Genomic DNA, 21874 nt, shown 5'->3' on the forward strand with positions numbered 1-21874 from the left:
AGTTGAAGCTACTCGGCCTTGTTACCTTAGCTTAGCTTCGCTAGCCGCTAACAAAGTGACGCGGTTGTCAGCGACACATCGCATATTAGAGCTCGCCTGTGAAGGTGTTGTGATTATCGTGTGAAAAATGTGTGCAAGCACGTCAGCAAAGTACGAGAAAGAACTTTCTGGAACGAAGGAGGAGGACGAGCCACAACGTCAACTTTTGGACGCTGTTCGCATGCAGCCTCGTGTTGTGTTCCACACAGCAGGTTTGTACGCTACTTACTCTCACTTGTTGAGTTACAAACTACTTTCTATTGGTCAAAAATATTCCCGTGTTTACATTTGAATGGAATCTTCATGACTCTATGTCATATTTACGGCCAAATGAAGCGCTGACGATTTCCATCCAATCCAATCCAATTCTTAAAAAAAGGTTCATTTGTTGAGATTTCACGCGCACTTTCACTTCTTTTTGTTTGTTGGCGGGTGGCAGCAAACGTTCAAGACGCATTACTGCCATCTACTGTGCTGGAGTGTGGATCGGAGTACGTCTTTACATATGTATAGTACTAGGGAGCAAAATAAATGTTTTTTTTTCTGTTTTGATTATGTTTTTCACATAAGCCCTGACCTCACTCATCCCAACGGATATTCCAACCATTCTTCTCGTTTAAGTGCTTGTTTTGCAAAGTCATCAGCTTTTTCATTCCCCTTTCTTCCTTTATGTGCTCGAACCCATATAATCCTGAGGCTCATCTCTTATTTACTGTACAACTACTACTTCTTTTCCTTTTGGGCTAGTCCTGTTAGGGGTCACCACAGCGTGTCACCTTTTTCCTGCATCCTTCTCTCTAACACCAACTGCCCTCATGTCTTCCCACATGTATTCTGTCTTACTTCGGCTAATCTTCATTCCTCTGCTTTCCAGTGCATGCCTCCATCTTTCTAACTGTTCCTCCACCTGCTCCCTGCTTTCACTGCAGATCACAATGTCATCTGCGAACATCATGATCCATCACTCTTTCTCAAGTCTGATCATTAGCATTGGCATGCAAATGACGACTGTTGGCATCAATAATTTGCTGGCGTGTTCTCTTCAGGTCTCTCTGTACACGCCTTCTTCGATTTGACTGAGAAACATTCCTTTCTTCCATCTTTTACTTTAGCAGTCAGCACTGAACAACTGTTGCAGACCTACCCACCTAGAGGTGAAGAGAGGCGGATTGTGTTTTATTACAGTATTCTTTCACATTCACACTTTGTTTGATTTTATTTGTTTTATTATTCTGATGTTTATTGAAAATGCTGCCGGTCCGAAAAGGGTTTTAGGGGACAGACAAGAGATTGGACAAGGGGACTACGGGTGAGAACCGCAGAAGAACAGTAGTGAGGTAGTCTAGATATTTGAACCCAAGTAACATTAGAACAGTCATTTGTAGATGGGGGTCACACCCAGTGAGGACATGCAATAACTAATCAAGAGAACAAGCGAGGACAGTAAAGAGCAAGACAGGATGTGGGAAAATTAGCAAGGCAGTACTAATGACGAGGTGTTTGGTGGGATGCTTTTATAGTGTCTAAACACCTGTGAGGTGATATGTTAGTATCACCTGTGTTGTTGTTAGTGATCCCAGCACAAGTAATTAAAGCCTATAGTGTGTCTATCAAACTTATTCGTGAATGAACACCATATCACATGCATGTTGGTCAACTGCTGTACAGAGTTGCTGAGAGGCACAGAGGGGTAAGCCTCCCCCCGCCCCCACTCACAAGGAGGGTACCCATTCGCTGCTTCAGGAGTCCCAGAGGCCAAATTTATTTCGGACCAACCTAATTGGTGAAAATCAATATAAGTATTCCCCCCCCCCCTCACACACCACTCACATAGTTTTCCAAAAAAGAGGCGATACGTGCTTGCTTCAAGCTCTTTATTTGTCACTCACAGTTAAAATTACAAAAGAGAATTAAACATTGTATGCATTTAAACACCAGGTTTTTCAACTAATTCATATCATTTCACCCAACCAAAGTCTGTTAGCTAATACATAGGAATGTACTATACTTAAAGTGGCAGCATTCACTTATATTTTATATAACATAGCTGTGGAGTCAAATTCCCTCCAAAATGACAACTTTTCAGGAAATAATAGTGAAAAAAATTAAGTTTGCTTGCGTTTCCAAACACCGGCTTTGTTTAAGTCGGTATACTTTATATTGCTGTCATATATCATTGCAATATCATATGAACAACAGCTAACACCCCTAAATTATATTCAATCGACAATCGCTTATTTAATGTGCAGAAATGCTGGATAAATACCGGGCCTATTTTCAGAGGTGTCAGTGTCAGTAAATAGCGATTTACTCATACATTTCGGTGAAGATACGCCACAGTTTTGGGACATAAAGCAACGTAACGTATGTCATATGTGGCCTGACGCGGCTATATACAACGCCTGAAATAGGTTTTTAACACGTCACCGTTTTTCCTCAGTAAATATATTTCTAAAGGTGCTATTGACTCGAACATTTCAAAAGATTTTGGGAACAACCCAAGTAATCCATACATACAAAGAAAGTAGAAGAAATAAGATCAGAAATTAAGCTGTGTGTAACAATGTGAAATGACAGGGGAGAAGTATTGAACACGCCAACTGGTATTTATTTAATACTTTGAAAAAAAAAAGCCTTTGTTTGCAATGACAGCTTCAATATGCCTCCTGTATGGTGAAACTAGTCGCATGCATTGCTCTGGTGTGATATTGGCCCATTCCTCCACACAAATTGCGAAGGTTCCATGGGCTTCGTTTATGAACCTTGAGTATCAGTTCTTTCCATACATTTTCAATTGGACACACAAGAACACACACTGGTGAAACTTTCAAGTCAATAGCACCTTTGGAATTATATTTCATGAGAAAAATGGTGACTTGTTATAAATACTTATTTCAGCTGCTGTATCTTTCCTCAAGGGGCAATTTTTTGAACAACAAGCCTTCCAACACGTTTCACTGTCACCATTTTCACTCATTATTGTATTAAAAAAAACTTTCAATATAACTGCAGACAACAATTACACCACAATATAAATACAAGTTGAATGAAGAATTGTCCTTGCTTTCTGCCATGTACGCGTCAGGCTGTGACAGGCCGATGTGTCCAAAATGTGAGCAGGCCAAAATCGGCCTGAAAATAAAATACTTAATCAGAAAACAGCCTAAAATGACAAGTCAATTTTGCAGTTTTTTTTGTTTTGTTTTTTTACAGACCTATGCAATAAGTCCCAATATTCTCACCATTAACTAGGACCTTTAAGAAGGTACATAGAATACATTCTTGGTGCATGAACTGATGAAGCATGCTCGGATCAGAGACAAAAACTTCATTGCTTAACGGAATTGAAACTGCTATATTTATCAACACACTTGCGTTTCTTAACATAGTGGTGCAGTGAGAACTGAGCAAGAAAAAGGTTTCTCACAATGTGTGTTCTTGTGTTTTTTTAAGGTTCCCTTAGCAGAGAATCTTTGACCACACACTGAGCAGGCGAACGGTTTCTCACCTGTGTGTGTTCTTGCGTGTTTTGTCATGTTTGGCTTATCAGAAAATTTTTGACCACAAACTGAGCAGGCAAAAGGTTTCTCACCAGTGTGTGTTCTTGTGTGAATTTTTAAAGTTCCCTTCTGAGAGAATCCTTGGCCACAAACTGAGCAGGAAAAAGGTTTCTCACCAGTGTGTGTTCTTGTGTGTATTTTTAAACTGCCCTTCACAGAGAATCTTTGACCACAAACTGAGCAAGAAAAGGGTTTCTCACCAGTGTGTGTTCTTGTGTGACTTTTTAAGGTTCCCTTCTGAGAGAATCTTTGGCCACAAACTGAGCAGGAAAAAGGTTTCTCACCAGTATGTGTTCTTGTATGTATTTGTAAGTCTGCCTTAGTAGTGAATCTTTTACCACAAACTAAGCAGGAAAAAAGTTTCTCCCCAGTGTGTGTTCGTGTGTGACGTTTTAATGTTTCCTTCTGAGAGAGTCTTTGGCCACAAACTAAGCAGGAAAAACGTTTCTCACCACTGTGTGTTGTTGTGTGACTTGTCAAGTTACACTTCTTGGTGAATCTTTGACCGCAAACTGAGCAGGCAAAAGGTTTTTCTCCTGTATGTGTTCTTGTGTGACGTTTTAATGTTTCATTCTGAGAGAATCTTTGGCCACAAACTAAGCAGGAAAAAGGTTTCTCACCAGTGTGTGTTCTCGTGTGACTTTTCAAGTTACCCTTCTTGGTGAATCTTTGACCGCAAACTGAGCAGGCAAAAGGTTTCTCTCCAGTGTGTGTTCTCGTGTGTTGTTTCAACTTGCTCTTATAAGCAAAGGTTTTCCCACACTGAGAACAATTCCATCGTTTGTTGTCAGTGTGACATGTCTTATCACCATCAGACTGTTTATCATCATCATCATCATCATTATAGTCAGAAGAGTGTGATGTCATGTCGTCACTATCTGATCGTGGAGCTAAGAGGCCGTCTGCTTGTGATCTTCCACAGTGCTCTCCATCACCATCTGTTGTCATGTGTTGACTTGAGCTGTTGCTTGGAGGCTCCTCCCCTCTGCTCTTCTCAATTTTGCGTTCATCTTCACTCTTTGAAAAGACACCAGTCAAGGGAGCCTTAATGATTTCCTCCTGCTCTTCCTGTTTAATGTGAAGGAACTCTTCCTCCTCCTCTTTGATGTGGCGGGGCTCCAGCTCTTCTTCCTCTTTCATGTGCAGAGCTTCTTCATCCCCCTCTTCCTCTTTAATGTGAGGGGATTCTGGCTTCAGCCACTCAGGGTGAAGACCTTGACTGACGTCTGCAAGATACAAGAAGACAAACACACATGGGCCAAATCTCATTTAATTGCAACCTTTCTCCTTTATCCTGTTTACATGTTAGTGCCTCCCACCAGAGAGCCCATCGAGGAGATGACGAGAACAACAGAGGTGCTCGGAGCGAGGAGTGAAAAATAATTTGTAGACACCATACCTCAATGTCGTAATTTCATTGCTACGGCAATTAAAGATGATGTCACGTCATTGACGTACCAACCAATACCAACATACAGGAAAAAATTTAAATGTGCAAAGCCTCCACTGAAAACAGTGAAGAACTGAACCAATGAAGCAAAGATAGAACTTCAAGACTGCTTAGACTGCACAGAGTGAAGTGTCTTTAAAACTTCAACTGCAAGCCTGGATGAATATAAGGACTGTCACATCTTATTTCAGTTTATGTGATGTGTGTGTACTAACAAAGACATGTCGCATTTTCAATAACTACAAGCAGTGGTTTACTCAAAACTTCAGCAACTTAAATACCCATTATAATACTATAAAACCACAGTGGCAGCTCAAAAAACTCCACTGTGACACAGTAAAACTGTTGCAGCGTAGTTAAAATAAAAGTCAACAAAGTGGCAGGCCCAGACCTTGTGTCCCCGTGCTGCCTCATAGTCTGCGCGGACCAGCTCGCTACAGTCTTCACATTGATCTTCAATCGATCTCTGGAAGTGTGTGAAGTACCATCCCGTTTGAAATGCTCCACCATCATCCTCTCCTCCAAGCTTCTCCAGCTCAGCAGCAAGAACCTGCCATCTCCCAGTGGATTTAAAGCTTCCTGACGAGCAAGACACTGCAGATGAGGCAGGGAGACACCACCTCATCCACATGAAACCATCAGCACCGGGGCGCCCCAAGGGTGTGTCCTCTCTCCGCTGCTCTTGTCTCTCTACACGAACAACTGCACCTCAACGTCATCGGCCTCATCAAAGACGGTAATGAGTCTGCATATCGACAGGAAGCGGAGCGGCTGGAGCTGTGGTGCGGCCAACACAACCTGGAGCTGAACATGCTCAAGACTGTAGTGATGATCGTGGACTTCAGGAGGCATCCTTCGCCACAGCTGTCCAATTGCCCTGTGTCAACCGTCGAGACTTTCAAGTTCCTGGGAATTACAGTCTCTCAGGACCTGAAGTGGGCGACCAACATCAACTCCGTCCTCAAAAAGGCCCAGCAGAGGATGTACTTCCTGCGGCCTCTGAGGAAGCATGGCCTGCCACAGGAGCTGTTGAGGCAGTTTTACACAGCAAGTCATCGAATCAGTCCTGTGTTCATCCATCACACTCTGGCTTGGTGCTGCTACAAAAAAAAAAGGCCAAACTCCGACTGCAACAAACAATCAAAACTGCTAGAAAAATCATCGGTACCCCCCTAACCACCCTCGAGGACTTGCATGCTGCCAGAACTAAGACAAGAGCATGCAAAATCCTCTTGGACCCTCCACATCCTGGTCACCACCTCTTCCAGCTCCTTCCCTCGGGTAGGTGCAATCAAACAATGCAAACTAAAACCAGCAGACATTCCAAAAGCTTCTTCCCTCTTGCCGTTTATTTCTGAAACTGTTAACTTACACCTCCATTGTAACATGCTGCCAAATTTGTCTTGAGATTGTTGTCACATCTCTGTCGGGCCAACTATTATTTGTGCACTCATTGTAGTAGTCTCGCCACTCTGCACTTTTTGCATATCTGTTGTTGACAAATAGTGTTTACTCATGTGCTTGAGTAGTATCTGCACCATTTGCACAATTGTCACTGTTCTATTAGTTATTTCAAACTGCTCTAAATTGCTAGAGGACTTTTTTTTTTTTTTTTTAAACAAGCCTTCCAACCAGTTTCATTATCACTATTTTTACTCATTGTATTTTAAAAAATGTCCTCGCCGACTGCTTTATACATGTCGGTCAGGCTGTGACAGGCTGACGTGCCCAAAATTTGGACTAAAATCTGGCTGAAAAATCAAATATTTCATCAGATAACGAGTGTCAAATTACTGCTGGGTAAAAATCTTTTGAAGGATGTTAGGTGGTGTTAGATATATTTCGATGCTGCTTCTTTACAGGACACACACACTAGCTTTTGTTTGTTAAAACTGACCACACTATGTTATGAATACACACACACACACACGCTGATCACATTCAGGCAGAGAGCAGACGAGAAGTGGTTTGATCAGGAGCCGCTGACGGAACTGACTGTTATCTGAATAGGGGAGCCACCTGGCTTCCGGATCCCACGAACAGAGATCAGCGTGCGCAGTCTGCTCCATTTGACCATAGCCTTGTAAATCTCTATACTTGATTTTGTTGTATTAAATACTAAAAAGACAAGCTCAGTGTATCAGGATTCTGATTGGGAAACAAGATCACCACCAAACAAAAGAACCGTGAAGGAGGAATTTCATCAAGTACTTTTTCCTTGCAAGACCAGATCGGGAACTCCACATAAACTTAGGGTTTGATACAAAAAAAGGACAACATGAAAAGATGACCACTCAGTCAGAGGATGATTGGAAAACCACCAAAAGTATCATAACTGACTGGTTCCATTGCAAATTTACTTATGTACTTATCCTTAGAAAAAGTACATCCTGTCATACAGGCCGCGGTTGTGGAGGGCGTGGCCACGTCGTCCCAGTCAGACCCAGAAAACAAAGGCAATTTCAAGGACTCCACATGTACCACCATGTTGCTCCCTCCATATGAGACAGCCCGTAGGGTAACAAACGTAAAGCCTAATTATGAGACTCAAGAAGCATTGCGATTGGCAGAGACCTCCGGTGAAAATTCATTTATACGCCGCGGTTGCAAAAATATAAAAAAAAAATAGAAATAAATAAATGGGAGATGCATTTAGACGACATAGCCGTGGTAAACAGATATCAGAAAAAAAAAGTATGTCTGAGATGGTCTTTAACTCATTTTTAGTGCATAACACGTATTAATATGTACTTTAGCACCCATCTCGAGTGCCAAGCACATATTTCTACATTCTTTACATTTTTTAATAGGAACGTGGAGAACCTGGTGCAGCTGGAGAGTGAATATCAAGCTTGTGAATGGTTTAATTGCGTCGTAATCACCAGCAGAGGGAAACAGTGCCTTTGATCAGAATTCAGTCATTAGCATGAAAAGAAGCCACTTGAGCGGAAGTGGGTTGTGGAGTGGTGTGGTTGAGACAACGTGGAGATTGAGAGAAAACTATGCCAAGTTTCAGACAACTGACACAAACAGAGTAGTCTCAGAGCTCCAGCTTCGTCATCTTTGACAAATGACGATGGCAATTGGAGGGAGGAGAAAAGGATGACGCTTTGGGGTCGAGGGGCGTGTAAAAAACAAGAGGCGGCACATGGAGGGATCGCGTCAAGCTCGCGGTGCATTCCATCTGAGCCACTGTTTTTCTGATTTTGAATCGGATGATGAGAGCACAAAACTAAACACTAAACTAAAAACTAAACTAAACACAAAACTAAATTTGGACCAGTCAGTTCTGCTAAAACCGCTGCATAAATCCAATGAGCAGCAATATATAACAAATGACTGGGCATTTGTAGGTGGCACAGTGGACGACTGCCTCACAGTTCTGAGGACCGGGGTTCAATCCCCGACCCCGCCTGTTTGGAGTTTGCATGTTCTCTGTGGGTTTTCTCCGGGAACTCCGGTTTCCTCCCACATCCCCCCAAAAAAACCTGCATGGTAGGTTAATTGATGTCTCTAAATTGCCCCTAGGTGTGAATGTGAGTGCGAATGGTTGTTTGTTTGTATGTGGCCTGCGACTGGCTGGCAACCAGTTCAGGGTGTACCCCGCCTCCTGCCCGATGATAGCTGGGATAGGCTCCAGCACTCCCGCGACCCTTGTGAGGATAAGCGGATCAGAAAATGGATGGATGGGCATTTGTAAGCACTAGTGTCAACTGTCAAAAGTACAGAAAATGTGCAGGATGTGGAAAGGTTATAAAAAAAATAAAAAATAAAGTCCATCACAATGTAGCAAAAGCAAAAATATTGTGATAATTGTAGATATTTCTAAAAATTGCAGATTGTGCACACAGCAGAAGATGTCCTTCCACTTCTGTTGGCAGGGCAAAAAAAGGTAAGAAAAGTATTTGTATCCACTTCGCACTGCAGCAACAATTTTTTTATTGTTGTTATTTTGTGCTAATTGTGAATGAAACAAACCTCTTTGCTGAGAATTTTCTTCGAGCACAACCCAGCAGAAACCAGTCTCAGTTCAGGAACTCAAAGTATTAAATATATAGATATTTTTTTTTTTTAAACTGCATTGTATGAATGTATTGGTCCGTTGATGAATGCAATGCAACACATTATTTTGGCCGACAACGGTACACTGCTGTTAGGTGGTGTTAGCTATATTTCGATGGTGCTGTTTACAGGGCACACACACTAGCTTTTGTTTGTTAAAAGTGACCACACACACACACACACACTGATAACATTCAGGCAGAGAGCAGGTGAGAACTGGTTTGATAAGTAGCCGCTGAAGGAACGGCCTGTTATCTGAATAGGGGAGCCACTCGGCTTCCACATCCCGCGCATCTGCTCCATTCTACCATAGCTATATAAATCGCTATACTTGATTTTGTTGTGTTAAATTCTCAAAAGACAAGTTGAAACATAAAAAGAACAGAGAGGTAGGAATTCCATTAAGGACGTTTTCCTTGCGAGGCCAGTTGGGCAACTCCCGGTCTTGCTTGGAATTCCTAACAGCTGCCACGCCAGCACAAACACATGGTCCCTTAGCAGGCTTTCATTTTTATACTGAGGCATTATTGGGATTATTCGGTAGAGTCCAAACCGTCAGGCAAATTTATAACATCTACAGAGTATACAGTTTATACCGTGCACCCCTTAAACGTACTGTTTGTTAAACACACAAACAAACACATTTTACACAGTATTCAATCTTCGTTAAATCTGTCCCCAAAAAATTTAAACGCAACTTCTCAGTCTTGGTTAGCCCTTTTTGAAGCGTTGTGCTTGTGCGCTACGTTCGCTCACATCCTGTCAATCTCCCGGGAGCACACACCAAAAACAACAAGCCATTTCTAAACACACATGATGTCGTGGAATGAGGCAATGGTCGAATACGTCTCGGTGAGCCTGGTGGTAAGCCAGTGTCAGCTGGAAGTGGCGTGTGTCACGCCGCGAGGGGCCAAGACCTGTGCTGCAAAATGCACCAGCTCGTTCTCAAAATTCAAATGCATGCCCTAAACAAGTGAGAGAGAGGTGAACCAACCTGCTCTGCGCAGCACAATTCCAGGCTGCAGATTGAACGCAGCGTCCAGTAGTTGACGTTGTGGCTCCTTCTCCTCCTTTAGGCCCCAAAGTTCCTCCTCGTACTCTGCTGTCCTCCTTGCACACATTTTCACAAGGCGATCACAACACTTTCCGCTCTGGGTTGGAGGGATGAGAAAAGCAAGTGGGGGGGGGGGGGAAATAATAAATCGGACGTGAAATAATTATATCAAGATTAAGATTTGGACACTGTGGGTTAAACAGAACGTTACTTCAAATGGCAAAGCACCAAAGTCAACAAGAGGAAACAGTAGAATATGCAACTATGTACTGTACGAGATATGAAACAGAAAGAAGACAGCTAATTTGTTACCTCAGGAGCTCAAATTAATGTTTAAACATTATAGACATTCTACAAAAGGATTCAGAAAATAAGTGTTACCGGATATTATTTCAGTATCTCAGACAAACAAGTTGACAGAGAGAATCTAGCTGTTGTCCTCGACCCCCGCGCATATTTTATAATTAGTATTAGATATTCTGGTCCACACTAAAAAAGGAAAAAGAGAACACTTTCCCTCAAGCTTGATCTCTGTTTAGCGAAGTGTTGATCACAAACGCGTTTCTTGGTTAGCATGCTAAGCTAAGCTAGGCCGAGAAGCTTCAACGTGCACCGAGACGACTTCAACCAGACACCAAGATGGAACGAAAGATGTTTTAGTCGAGTAAAGTAATAATGGACTTACTGTGACGAGGATTCAGCACATTCGGTACAAATTCTGTACATTTTTAGCACAGCACATGGAAGCACGAGTTGTTCCGGCTGAGACGTGTCGGCCATATACATGAATGAACACTAGATATGCGCTCGTGCTGTAGCAGACCGGCTAACCAACGTGTCTACTGGCGACCATGTTGGGAAGGTCGTCGGTCCCTTTGAAGCCAATGCATGGACACTGACATTAAGTCGTAACGAGCTCATTTATCAACTGATGTTCATGAGGGTTACTGTTTAGGTAACGTCAAAGTGTGTGCTGTCAATGCACAACATTTGGAAGAAAGAGGCAAAAATAGATATTCTTGCATGCGTATGTAGCACAACGGCACAATGTACCGGGATCCTTGGTCTTTTGGTTTTCTTGCCGTCTACACACGTGGAATGCGCAGAGGACTTTGCCCTCCCTAGCTTAGCGTCACCGTCGCCACAGAGCTCAAAATGGGTGTGTCGTATCTACCTGTAAATATCAGCGAGTGTCGTCACGCAAACGCAAACAATCCTCGCCTCGGACCAATTGGAATTGGCAATGTAGTTTGTTGGCCATTTGGAAAAACAAACATCCCCATCTGAAAAAAAGACATTCTTAATTTCGAGAGAGCATTGGGTTAGAACTTCGAAATTTTTATCATCTAAATTCCACTTTTGAAATTAAATGGATTTTAAAAAAAGTGTATAGAGAGACCGATGTCACTTTGGAATTTTATTCCACAAAATGTATTTAAAACAGTAGGTTTTAAAACAATTGTTGCCAAATTGCTATTTTTTTATACTCAAAGCATTTGGACTTTTTTTCTCAATTTCACTCCATCAATAAGTGATTTCAGTGAATAAAGCAAATAATGTTTCTGCTGGGCCCACTGCATGTGTTGTTTTCCCCCCCAGCAGTTTAAAATTGACATAGTGGCAGGTGTGTGTGGTTTCCCATATATCATTTAAAAAATATATATATTTTTTTTTAAATCAGAAGTTACAAGTTACTCTGGTGTTTATTTTTTTGACTGAGTGCTTTTTTACTCAAGTAAATATTTGGATGACTACTTTTTACTTTTACTTGAGTCATATTATTCTAAAGTAACAGTCCTCTTACTTGAGTACCGGGAAATGGACAGCAGTGGAAAAACTGCAAAAAATGTTGCAGGCTGATTTTACTGAGCTCATGAGAGAAAAAAGGAATAAAATGAGGCCCGCAGTCAAAAAGTTTAGGGCCTGCATGGAAGACACAAGTTCGTTGAAAATTCCTAATTAATGACACAATTTAAATTCAATAGCATGCATGCTCACCTCATTTTCCTCGTCCGTGAGTACAATTAATTTGAATAAAATGCAAAATGAATGCAGTATTTAATGTTTAAAACCTATAGAAGACTGAATAAATGCATTGCACAAACCTTGTTTTATAGTTTATAAGAAAAGTGAATTGAGGCTTTTCCCTGTCAGGGGTGCCCACATCTCAGGATGACCGGCAACACCTCAACCCTGGTCAAGAAGGGCCGCCAGCGCCTCTCCTTCCTGACCAGACTGAAGGAGGCCCATCTGTCCCCTCACATACTGCTGCATCGCCGAGAGCATCCTCACCAACCGCATCTCGGTTTCCCTAGAACCTCGACTGGTCATAACATGACCATTCTTGTGTCGCTGAGAGTCCCGTGGGAGGAGCGGGTGGGGGCTGTCCAAGAGCCAAAGTCAGCGAAGTACAACGCAACTTAGTTTAACACCAAAAGTTTAAAACTTTAGTCTTTCTATCAATCATGTGCTTGTTTGATATTGACATCACTCAAGGCGGCACGGTGGCCGACTGGTTAGAGCGTCAGCCTCACAGTTATGAGGACCCGGGTTCAATCCCCGGCCCCGACTGTGTGGAGTTTGCATGTTCTCCCCGTGCCTGCGTGGGTTTTCTCCGGGGACTCCGGTTTCCTCCCACATCCCAAAAACATGCATAAATTGCAGACTCTAAATTGCCCGTAGGTGTGACTGTGCATGCGAATGGTTGTTTGTTCGTATGTGCCCTGTGATTGGCTGGCAACCAGTTCAGGGTGTGCCCCGCCTCCTGCCCGATGACAGCTGGGATAGGCTCCAGCACGCCCGCGACCCTAGTGAGGAGAAGCGGCTCAGAAAATGGATGGATGGATGGACATCACTCAAACATTGGGCGAACCGCATGCATCTCTTGAACTATTATGCATGGGTTCCCGTGTCTGTGTGGGTTTTCCCCGGGTACTCCGGTGTCCTCCCACATCCCCAAAACATGCATGGGAGGTTAAGTGAAGACTCTAAATTGCCCATAGGTGTTAATCTGAGTGCGAATGGTTGTTTGTTTCTATGTGCCCTGCGCTTGGCTGGCGACCAGTTCAGGGTGTACCCCGCCTCTCTCCCGAAGACAGCTGGCATAGGCTCCGGCACGCCCGCGACCTTAGTGAGGATAAAGCGGTCTGGGAAATGGATGGATGGAACATGGCGATAAATGTCGTCAGTAGAATACAAGAATGTCAATTTTTGTAAATCAGGATGATTTAATTAATTAATTTCGATATGGAACATTTCAAAAGGGGAAACTGATTATCTTCCACTTGAATAATAGAAGCCTGTAGACAAATTTCACTCAAATTAAAGTATACCTGAATACACATTTTTATCATTGCTATATCAGAAACCTGGCTTGACAGAGGAAAGAAAGCATGTGATATGGGACTGGATGGATATGAATTATTGACAATGCACAAGGAGAATCAAAAAAGTGATGTTGCTATATGTGTGGATAGAACACTGAGATGCAACCAGATGAATATATGACTAACACCACAGAAAACAATTGAAATATATGATAAACACAACTGTAATAATAAAAAAAAATGAGCTGCTTTTATAGAACACCAGGATCCTGCCTTGACACTTGTAATGATATACTAACTTCCATATTGAGCAACTCAAATAGTAGAAAAGTACAAATAATTTGTAATTTTAATAAAGACTTGATCAACTCAAATAGCTATAAAAAAAAAACAGCAACTTCATCCATACATTTTATATCGACTCTTATTATGAAACCAAGTAGAATCACAACTGATACAGCGACACAGAGATGATATATTCATAAATGAAATTGACGATAATACTGTAAGTGGACTTTTCATAAATATGTGATCATCTTCCTCTATTACCAAGCTTTAGAAAATGTATTTGAGGGGGAAAAAAAAAAAAAAAAAAAACTAAAAATCATTTCCTATGAGATTTCATATGACAAAGATCCATTGCTGCCTTTAAAATGGACTTAGGGAAACAACCCCATATTGGTTGTGACCAACAAATGTATTTCCTGTGCAAATAAATATATATGTATATAAAAAAACATCCTGTTTATTAATGCTGTAAATAAAAGAAATACTAGATAATGTAAAAACTAAAAATGAAAAAAGAAACATTGTTTTGATATTGATATGGTATTAGTAAAATGTTTTGAGAGCACAGTACAACCATTTATATACATCTGTAATCTATCTTTTCAAACGGCTTTTTTCCCCCCGCCTTCAAAAATAAAAAACGCTACAGTAACTCTTATCGATAAAAGTGGAAGACAACATTTGTGAACTACAATAATAATAATAATAATGCAGTACACTTAACAAGGATCTCGTTTGACGTGTATCCCGCGTCCAAGACGCACAAAAATGAGCATAAAGCACATTCATTCTGCGTCTGTAGCTGCATGGTTTAAGACCCGCCCTCCATGCTGTATGTGTGTGTGTTGATGAAGTGCTTCCCCACGCAGTGAATCAAAATTAAAAATCCTGTCCTGGTTGCTCGCCAATCAGAGGCAGAGTAGGGGCGAGTTATCTGATATAAAAATAGTGACAAAGTCCAAATGCTTTGAGTACAAATTATTATTATTATTTTTTAATTCATTTAAATTTGGCAGGCTTTAAGACATTTTTTGGGCCTCTTTACTAAATGAATGACTCTATACCCATGTGCCAAATGTTTAATTTAAAAAAAAATATTTTGTATTTATCTAAAGATAATTTTATTTACTGTTCTACATTACAATGCCAATGTTCTTTAGAATTAAAAGTTATTTGTTCTTAAAAAGGATGCATTTGAATCATTATGCTCTATAATGTATCAGTGGCATTAAAAATAAAAAAATAAATAAAAAATAAACTATTGTTTATCGTGACAGTTTTTGGGAAAATATATCAGCCTGACAAAAAATTGGTATCGTGGCAGCTGAAACAATCTATTGAGAGCAAGAGCAACGGATAACAAAATATTGTACCAATTGTACAAATAGAAATCTACAATAAAATCTATAATATAATGATCTATGCACTTTTATAGCATTCTTCTAGGCACTCAAAGATGCTTTACAATTATTATTATTATTATTATTATTCACTCACTCTCAGTCACACCCTGGTGGTGGTAAGCTACTTGTGAAGCCAGAGCTAGCCTGGGACAGTCTCAAGGAAGCGTGGCTGCCATTCTGCGCCTGCAGCCCCTCCGACCACCAACAAACATCCAACCACATTAATTCAGAATCAAATGTGGGTTGTTTCTTGCCCAATACCTAGAGACTAATACCTCTACTTCCACAGTTCACATTTTTTTTGAAAAATTATTTGCACAAAGATGATGCATTTATTGAGAATTTCCTTAGGGAAAATTAATGCCTTACAGCAAAAAGGACCAACTCAATGGCAGTAATGGAACTTACTTGCAAGGGTTAGCTACTTGTATAAATAAATAATTTTTATAGATCGGAAACGTTTGAAACTCTTGATCATAGTGTAGTAGTGGACAAATTGGAAGGATCTGGTATAACAGGGTTGGCACAAGTGGATGAAAAGTTATTATTTTTTTTTTTTTTATGAATACGTGCAATTTCACAAAGAAAAAAATCCTATTAAAAGGTGACTCATGGGGTTCCCCAAGGGTTTGTATTCGGCTCTAAATTATTCATATTATATATCACCGATATCTACAATGTCTCTAAAGTTTTTTTTACTGATGATACAACTCTCTAATGCTCAGACAAAACCCTACAACAGATTCTGAATATGGTGAAAATGAAATAAACAACCAAAAAACCAAGGATCTCCTGAATACGAAATCATTATATACGGTTTACTGCTCACTATTACTTCCATACGATGTTGAGATATGGGGCAACAAACAAAACCAATACTTAGCCTATTTAAGTTACTGAAAAGAGAATCACTGATCGATCTGAATATTTATCAATTTATACACTCTTAATTTCTATGACTTAATAGAATTTAAACCTGCACGAAGTAAAAAGTATGCAATAATTTACTTGTCCACAGCATTCAAAAACTGTTTAAAATGAGAGGGAGTTATGATCTGAGGAAACTGGTGTTCTAAAAAAGCACAAGACAAGAACCAATATAAAACAAAGATATGTCTCTGTTAGAGGTGTTACTTTGTGGAATAACTATGACAATGACCTGAAAACGTGTGGTTCCGTTACACTGTTCAAAAGTATGTTTAAAACTAAGCTAATCGAACCTAACATTTACATTTAGAGCTTCTTGATCACCACAATTCTAACCAGCACACTTATGCGTCTTAACCCCATCCTTACAAGATAATCTTTGACCACAAACTGAGCAGGCAAAAGGTTTATCACCAGTGGGTTCTTGTGTGCATTTTAAGTTTCCCTCTATAGAGAACCTTTGACCACAAACTGAGCAGGCAATTGCTTTCTCACCAGTGTGGGTTCTTGTGTGTATTTTTAAGTGCTTTTGACGAGAGAATCTTTGACCACAAACGGAGCAGGCAAAAGGTTTCTCACGAGTGTGGGTTCTTGTGTGTGTTTTTAAGTTTCCTTTCTGAGTGAATCTTTGACCACAAACTGAGCAGGCAAAAGGTTTATCACCAGTGTGGGTTCTTGTGTGTAACTCTAAGCTTGCCTTTACGGGGAATCTTTGACCACAAACTGAGCAGCCAAAAGGTTTCTCACCAGTGTGAGTTCTTTTGTGTATTTTTAAGTTTCCCTTCTGAGTGAATGTTTGACCACAAACTGAGCAGGGAAAAGGTTTATCACCAGTGTGGGTTCTTGCGTGTCTTTTTAAGCTTCCATTTTGAGTGAATCTTAGGCCACAAACTGAACAGGCAAAAGGTTTATCACCAGTGTGGGTTCTTGTGTGTAATTTTAAGCGTGCCTTTACAGAGAACCTTTGGCCACAAATTGAGCAGGCAAAAGGTTTATCACCGGTGTGCATTGTTGTGTGTATTTTTAAGCTTCCATTGTGAGCGAATCGTTGACCACAAACTGAGCAGGCAAAAGGTTTATCACCAGTATGGGTTCTTATGTGTAATTCTAAACGTGACTTTATGGCGAATCTTTGACCACAAATTGAGCAGGCAAAAGGCTTATTGCCAGTGTGGGTTCTTTCATGTATTTTTAAGTCTCCATTCCGATTGAATGTTTTACCACAAACTGAGCATGAAAAAGGTTTCTCACCAGTGTGTGTTCTTGTGTGTCTTTTCAAATGGCTCTTATGAGGAAAGGTTTTCCCACACTGAGTACATTTCCACCGTTTGTTGGCAATGTGACATGTCATATCACTTTCATACTCTTCATCATCTTCAGTGGCAGGAAAGTGTGACGTCATGTCATCAGTATCTGATAGTGGAGCTAAGAGGCCGACTGCTTGGAATCCTCCACAGTGGTCTCCATCGCCTTCTCTTGTCATGTGTTGATTTGAGCTGCTGCTTGGAGGCTCTGCCCCTCTGCTCTCCTCACTTTGACCATCATATTCACTCTTCAAAGGGACACCAGTCGATGGAAACTTGGTGATATCCTTAACATCCTCTTCTTCTTTGACGTGGGAGACCTCTTTATCCTCCGATTCCTCTTTAACGTGAAAAGGCTCTCGCTCCTGCCGGTCAGGATGAAGATATTCACTGATGTCTGCAAGACAAGACCAACTCACATGGTTTGGTCAAGTCAATACTCGTGATGTGACTTTAATGTTGTGTAACATGGTTTGTATTGATATATAAAGTTATTTGTAGAGCCAGATGAGTTAACGTGAACCCCGATTGCAATGACATTTGGCTTATATGATCTCTTTTGGTTCATGTAACATAAGATGCAACTTTCAAAGATGATATATATGTATATATATATATCTATATGTATATATATATATATATATGCAGCCCTCTGGGGGGCACAAGCCAGTGCAAACTGTAGGATGGTCCCAGGCCCGGATAAATGCAGAGGGTTGCGTCAAGAAAGGCATTCGGCTTAAAACTTTGGCAAACAAATATGAGTGTTCATCCAAAAAATTCCATACTGGATCGGTCTCAGGCCCGGGTTAACAACGTCCGCCACAAAAATTAGCTCATCAGAGGGACAGCCAAGGTTCGATGTTTTGGAGACAAAGTTAGAGAGAGCAGACTTCGATGGTTTGGACACGTCCAGAGGCGAAATAGTCAGTATATTGGTAGAAGGATGATGAGGATGGAGCTGCCAGGCAAGAGAGCTAAAGGAAGACCAAAGAGAAGGTTGGTCGTTGTCGTGAGGGAAGACATGAGGGCAGTTGGTGTTTGAGAGGAGGATGCAGGCGATAGGCTTACATGGAAAAGGATGACGCGCTGTGGCGACCCCTAAAGGGACAAGCCGAAAGGAAAAGAAGAAGTTGTTTCAACATATATTTTGGCATTTGCATTTTTGCAGGTCAGAACATATGACTCCAATTCTTAAGTCGCTGCCGTCAGCTTCAGAAGTTCAAAAGTTCTGCTACTGGTTTATAAATAACTAAACGGTTTCGGTCCTGAATACATGAAAGAAATGCTAATGGCATATGAACCCAGGAGAGCTCTGAGATCTATAGGCTGAGGTTAAATAGTGTAGCAAAGAGTCCAAAGCAAACATGGTGAAGCAGCATTTAGCTGTTATGCTGCACACAAATGGAATCAGTTGCCAACAGAAGTGATGTCAGCCCCAAGTGTGAATGTCCAGGTAAAAAAAAAAAATAATTCATGCTTTTTAGAGCATTTCCACTTTGAAATGATATTTCATGCACTGTACGCTGTTTAAATTGTATTTTTCTTTTTCTCTGCTTTGAATGTTTATAAACTGTTTTCTGTGTTTAATTGCTTTTAATCATGTAAAGCACATTGTGTATGAAATGCGCTTATATAAATAAATGTGCCTTGCGCCCAACGGCCCCAGTGAACAAAAGTCTCTTAACTTTGTTAAAAATAAATGACCAATCGCCTCAGCGCAACATTTGGAAAAAGATTATATAAATTGTGCAAAGGAGGCTTTCGCAATGTGTAGACAAGTCTGACGTGCTCCCTCCCGTGCCGAGCCTCAGCCTACAGCACGTTGAACTTCAGTGAAGTCAACTCTCAGTCAATTTGGTGAGTGTGGAACAATAAAACGCGTCTGTGCCAACATTGAGGCCGCTAACAAGTTAAACGGTGGGTCGCGTTCTTGCACTGATGGTTTTTAGCGTTTATTTTAGTCTTCAAACCAACGTGAGAGCTGATGACGTCACGTGACTGGTCACCACCGGCGCCGTACTGCATGACGGGAGTCTTCACATTGCAACCACAAATATGGCTTTTAACAGTGACAAATGATGGCTCATAATTCTTTGGGAAGTTATCGGAGGGGTATGTCAACTTGCGCTCTAAAGTGGAGGTCACTAACTGGCGGACGTTGGTCCAGGTCCAGACCCAGAATTCCATATGGACACAAACCATAGCCATAAAAGAAAGGTTACGATACAAGACATAAAAGGTGCTCCTATTTTAAACAGTGCAGCATGACAGACTTTACACTAGTGACGAATTGTACCGACCAATCAAATACAAGTTCAGCCACCCCCTAACCCCCAATTTCAGCCAATCAAAATCTACATCACAGGCCGAAAATCACTGACTGCCTTGACAGAGACAAGGAGAAATGTAGCAAGGGGTGAGAGAAAGTTGAGTTTCAGACTGAGAAAGATGTCCGATAAAGCAAGAGAACATTTGGAACAAATGGTGCTTAAAATGGAACAGTCAGCATAATTTTTGTTTGTACTTCCCAGTGGGAAGTTCCCCCTGGCAGCAGTTATTAACAGTGCATATACCGTATGTAAAACATCATTATGAAACAAAACAAATATTTTGAACATAACCTCGAAAACAGGCGGCACGGTGGACGACTGGTTAGAGCATCTGCCTCACAGTTCTGAGGATCGGGGTTCAATCCCCGGCCTCGCCTGTGTGGAGTTTGCATGTTCTCCCCGTGCCTGCATGGGTTTTCTCCGGGCACTCCGGTTTCCTCCCACATCCCCAAAAACATGCATGCTCGGTTAATTGACAACTCTAAATTGCCCGTAGGTGTGAATGCGAGTGCGAATGGTTGTTTGTTTCTATGTGCCCAGCGATTGGCTGGCGACCGGTGTCCATAAATAAACACATGAATATTATAAAATATTCAAATATATTATAAATATATTTCCTAGTGACAGAGAAGTGAACCAACCTGCTCTGCGTAGCACAATTCGAGGCTGCAACTTGAACACAGCGTCCAGTAGTTGAGGTGGTTCAGTTTCCTCTTTTAGTCCAGAACGTTCCTCCTCATACTCTGCTATCCTCCTTGCACACATTTTCACACGACCATCACAACACTTTACGTTCTGGGTTGGAGGGATGCGAAAAGCAAGTGCAAATCAGATGTGGAAACAATAGAGATGAACATTTGCACATTGTGGGTTAAACAGTACATTAGTTTGTACATTACTCAAAGGCCACTTAGAAATTTCAGCAGTCTCGCACACCACACACTAGCAAGGAAACGTGAACAATAAATATCAGGTTTAAGGCCGAGACACACGAGGCAAACAGCACAGACAAGTTGACCCTTCGATAGCTTTGACCTTCTGCCGGCATTTCCTACTAGGCACTTATCATAAATATAATATTATATATATATACACATTGTTATAATAACTGTGAAATAAACTCCCCTTAGGATTGCTGCTAGTTAGCATTATTGGCGAGGTCCCATTTTGAACATTAATTCGCTCATATCCTCATAACAACGCTGCTTACAACACATTACAATGCGGAGGACATTATGTATTTGACATTAGTGCTCACCTAGTAAGGAAACGTGAACAACATCGCGAAGGCCGAAACACACGACGCATATACCAGACACAAGTTCACTCTTTGACAACTTTTTATCTTCTGCCCGCGTTACCTGACGGAGGCGCCATAGTAAACCGTCGTGTCGTAAAACGGTCGTAAAGCAGCCAAAACTGTTGTAAAACATGACGTGAGGTGTTGTCATACCTATTAAAGGGAAATCACACATACAACAGATCAAACAGTAACTCAAAATAAATTGGCATGAAGTAAAATTAGAGCTGGGTTACGATTACTGTCAACAGAAGGAGACAGTAGAACATGTAATTATGCTTTATAAGATATAAGAGACGGAGATAAATAATAATTTGTGACCTAAGACTAATATCGGGGCATTTTTCTGCCAAAGAGTCATTGTAATGGACACAGGTTTCCTCATGATTTACATTACTTCTGGGCAGAATATTTTGTCAAATGTTTGACATAAAAAGTGGCATAAGATCCTGAATTGTTATCCGGTTCTTACAAACCCGGGCTCATTTTATTCGTGCAACACGTCTTTATCCTATGATACCATAAATTTTTATATAAAGGTATTGAGAAAATATTAGTCTTTGTTAGCATGCTAAGCTAAGATAAGGTTCGCTGAGAAGCTTCAACGTGCACCGGTCGGCTATTGACTTCCACAGGCTTTCTGCCAACCGAGACACCACGTGACCATTTGGTGACGACACGGTGAACGCTGCCATTTGTTTTGTTTGGTCAATGGATTTGTTTTTATTACATATTCGTTATTTTTTTTAATTATTATTATTTAAATTATGTCGATTCGCGTGTTCTAACGTGAATTTTATCCAGGCGAATTGTTCTGTTTCCGCTTTTTCT

At 41.1% G+C, this 21874-nt stretch overlaps 1 protein-coding gene and 1 long non-coding RNA gene across 7 annotated transcripts; one reads left to right on the forward strand and one right to left on the reverse strand.

Moving 5' to 3' along the window:
• Positions 1-30: 30 nt before the first annotated feature.
• LOC133472162 (uncharacterized) lies at positions 31-13392 on the forward strand. Its single transcript, XR_009786620.1, has 3 exons — positions 31-251; positions 8888-8941; positions 12320-13392. It is a non-coding gene; the product is annotated as an uncharacterized LOC133472162 (long non-coding RNA).
• On the reverse strand, positions 1900-21873 carry LOC133472148 (gastrula zinc finger protein XlCGF57.1-like). 6 transcript variants are annotated; one of them, XM_061762575.1, is made up of 5 exons: positions 21002-21845; positions 20385-20538; positions 11340-11448; positions 10106-10262; positions 1900-4825 (listed from the first exon to the last, which is right to left on the reverse strand). In XM_061762575.1, the coding sequence occupies exons 4-5, from the start codon at positions 10230-10232 to the stop codon at positions 3420-3422; spliced, it is 1533 nt and encodes a 510-aa protein (XP_061618559.1). In that variant the 5' UTR covers positions 10233-10262; positions 11340-11448; positions 20385-20538; positions 21002-21845; the 3' UTR covers positions 1900-3419. The 6 variants fall into 6 exon arrangements, with proteins under 6 accessions (XP_061618559.1, XP_061618561.1, XP_061618562.1 ...); XM_061762577.1 differs by lacking the exon at positions 11340-11448; XM_061762578.1 differs by lacking the exons at positions 20385-20538; positions 21002-21845 and adding an exon at positions 17361-17480.
• Position 21874: the final 1 nt, after the last annotated feature.

This window comes from Phyllopteryx taeniolatus, chromosome 22, assembly GCF_024500385.1.
Source record: "Phyllopteryx taeniolatus isolate TA_2022b chromosome 22, UOR_Ptae_1.2, whole genome shotgun sequence".
NCBI classification, from domain to species: Eukaryota; Metazoa; Chordata; class Actinopteri; order Syngnathiformes; family Syngnathidae; genus Phyllopteryx; species Phyllopteryx taeniolatus.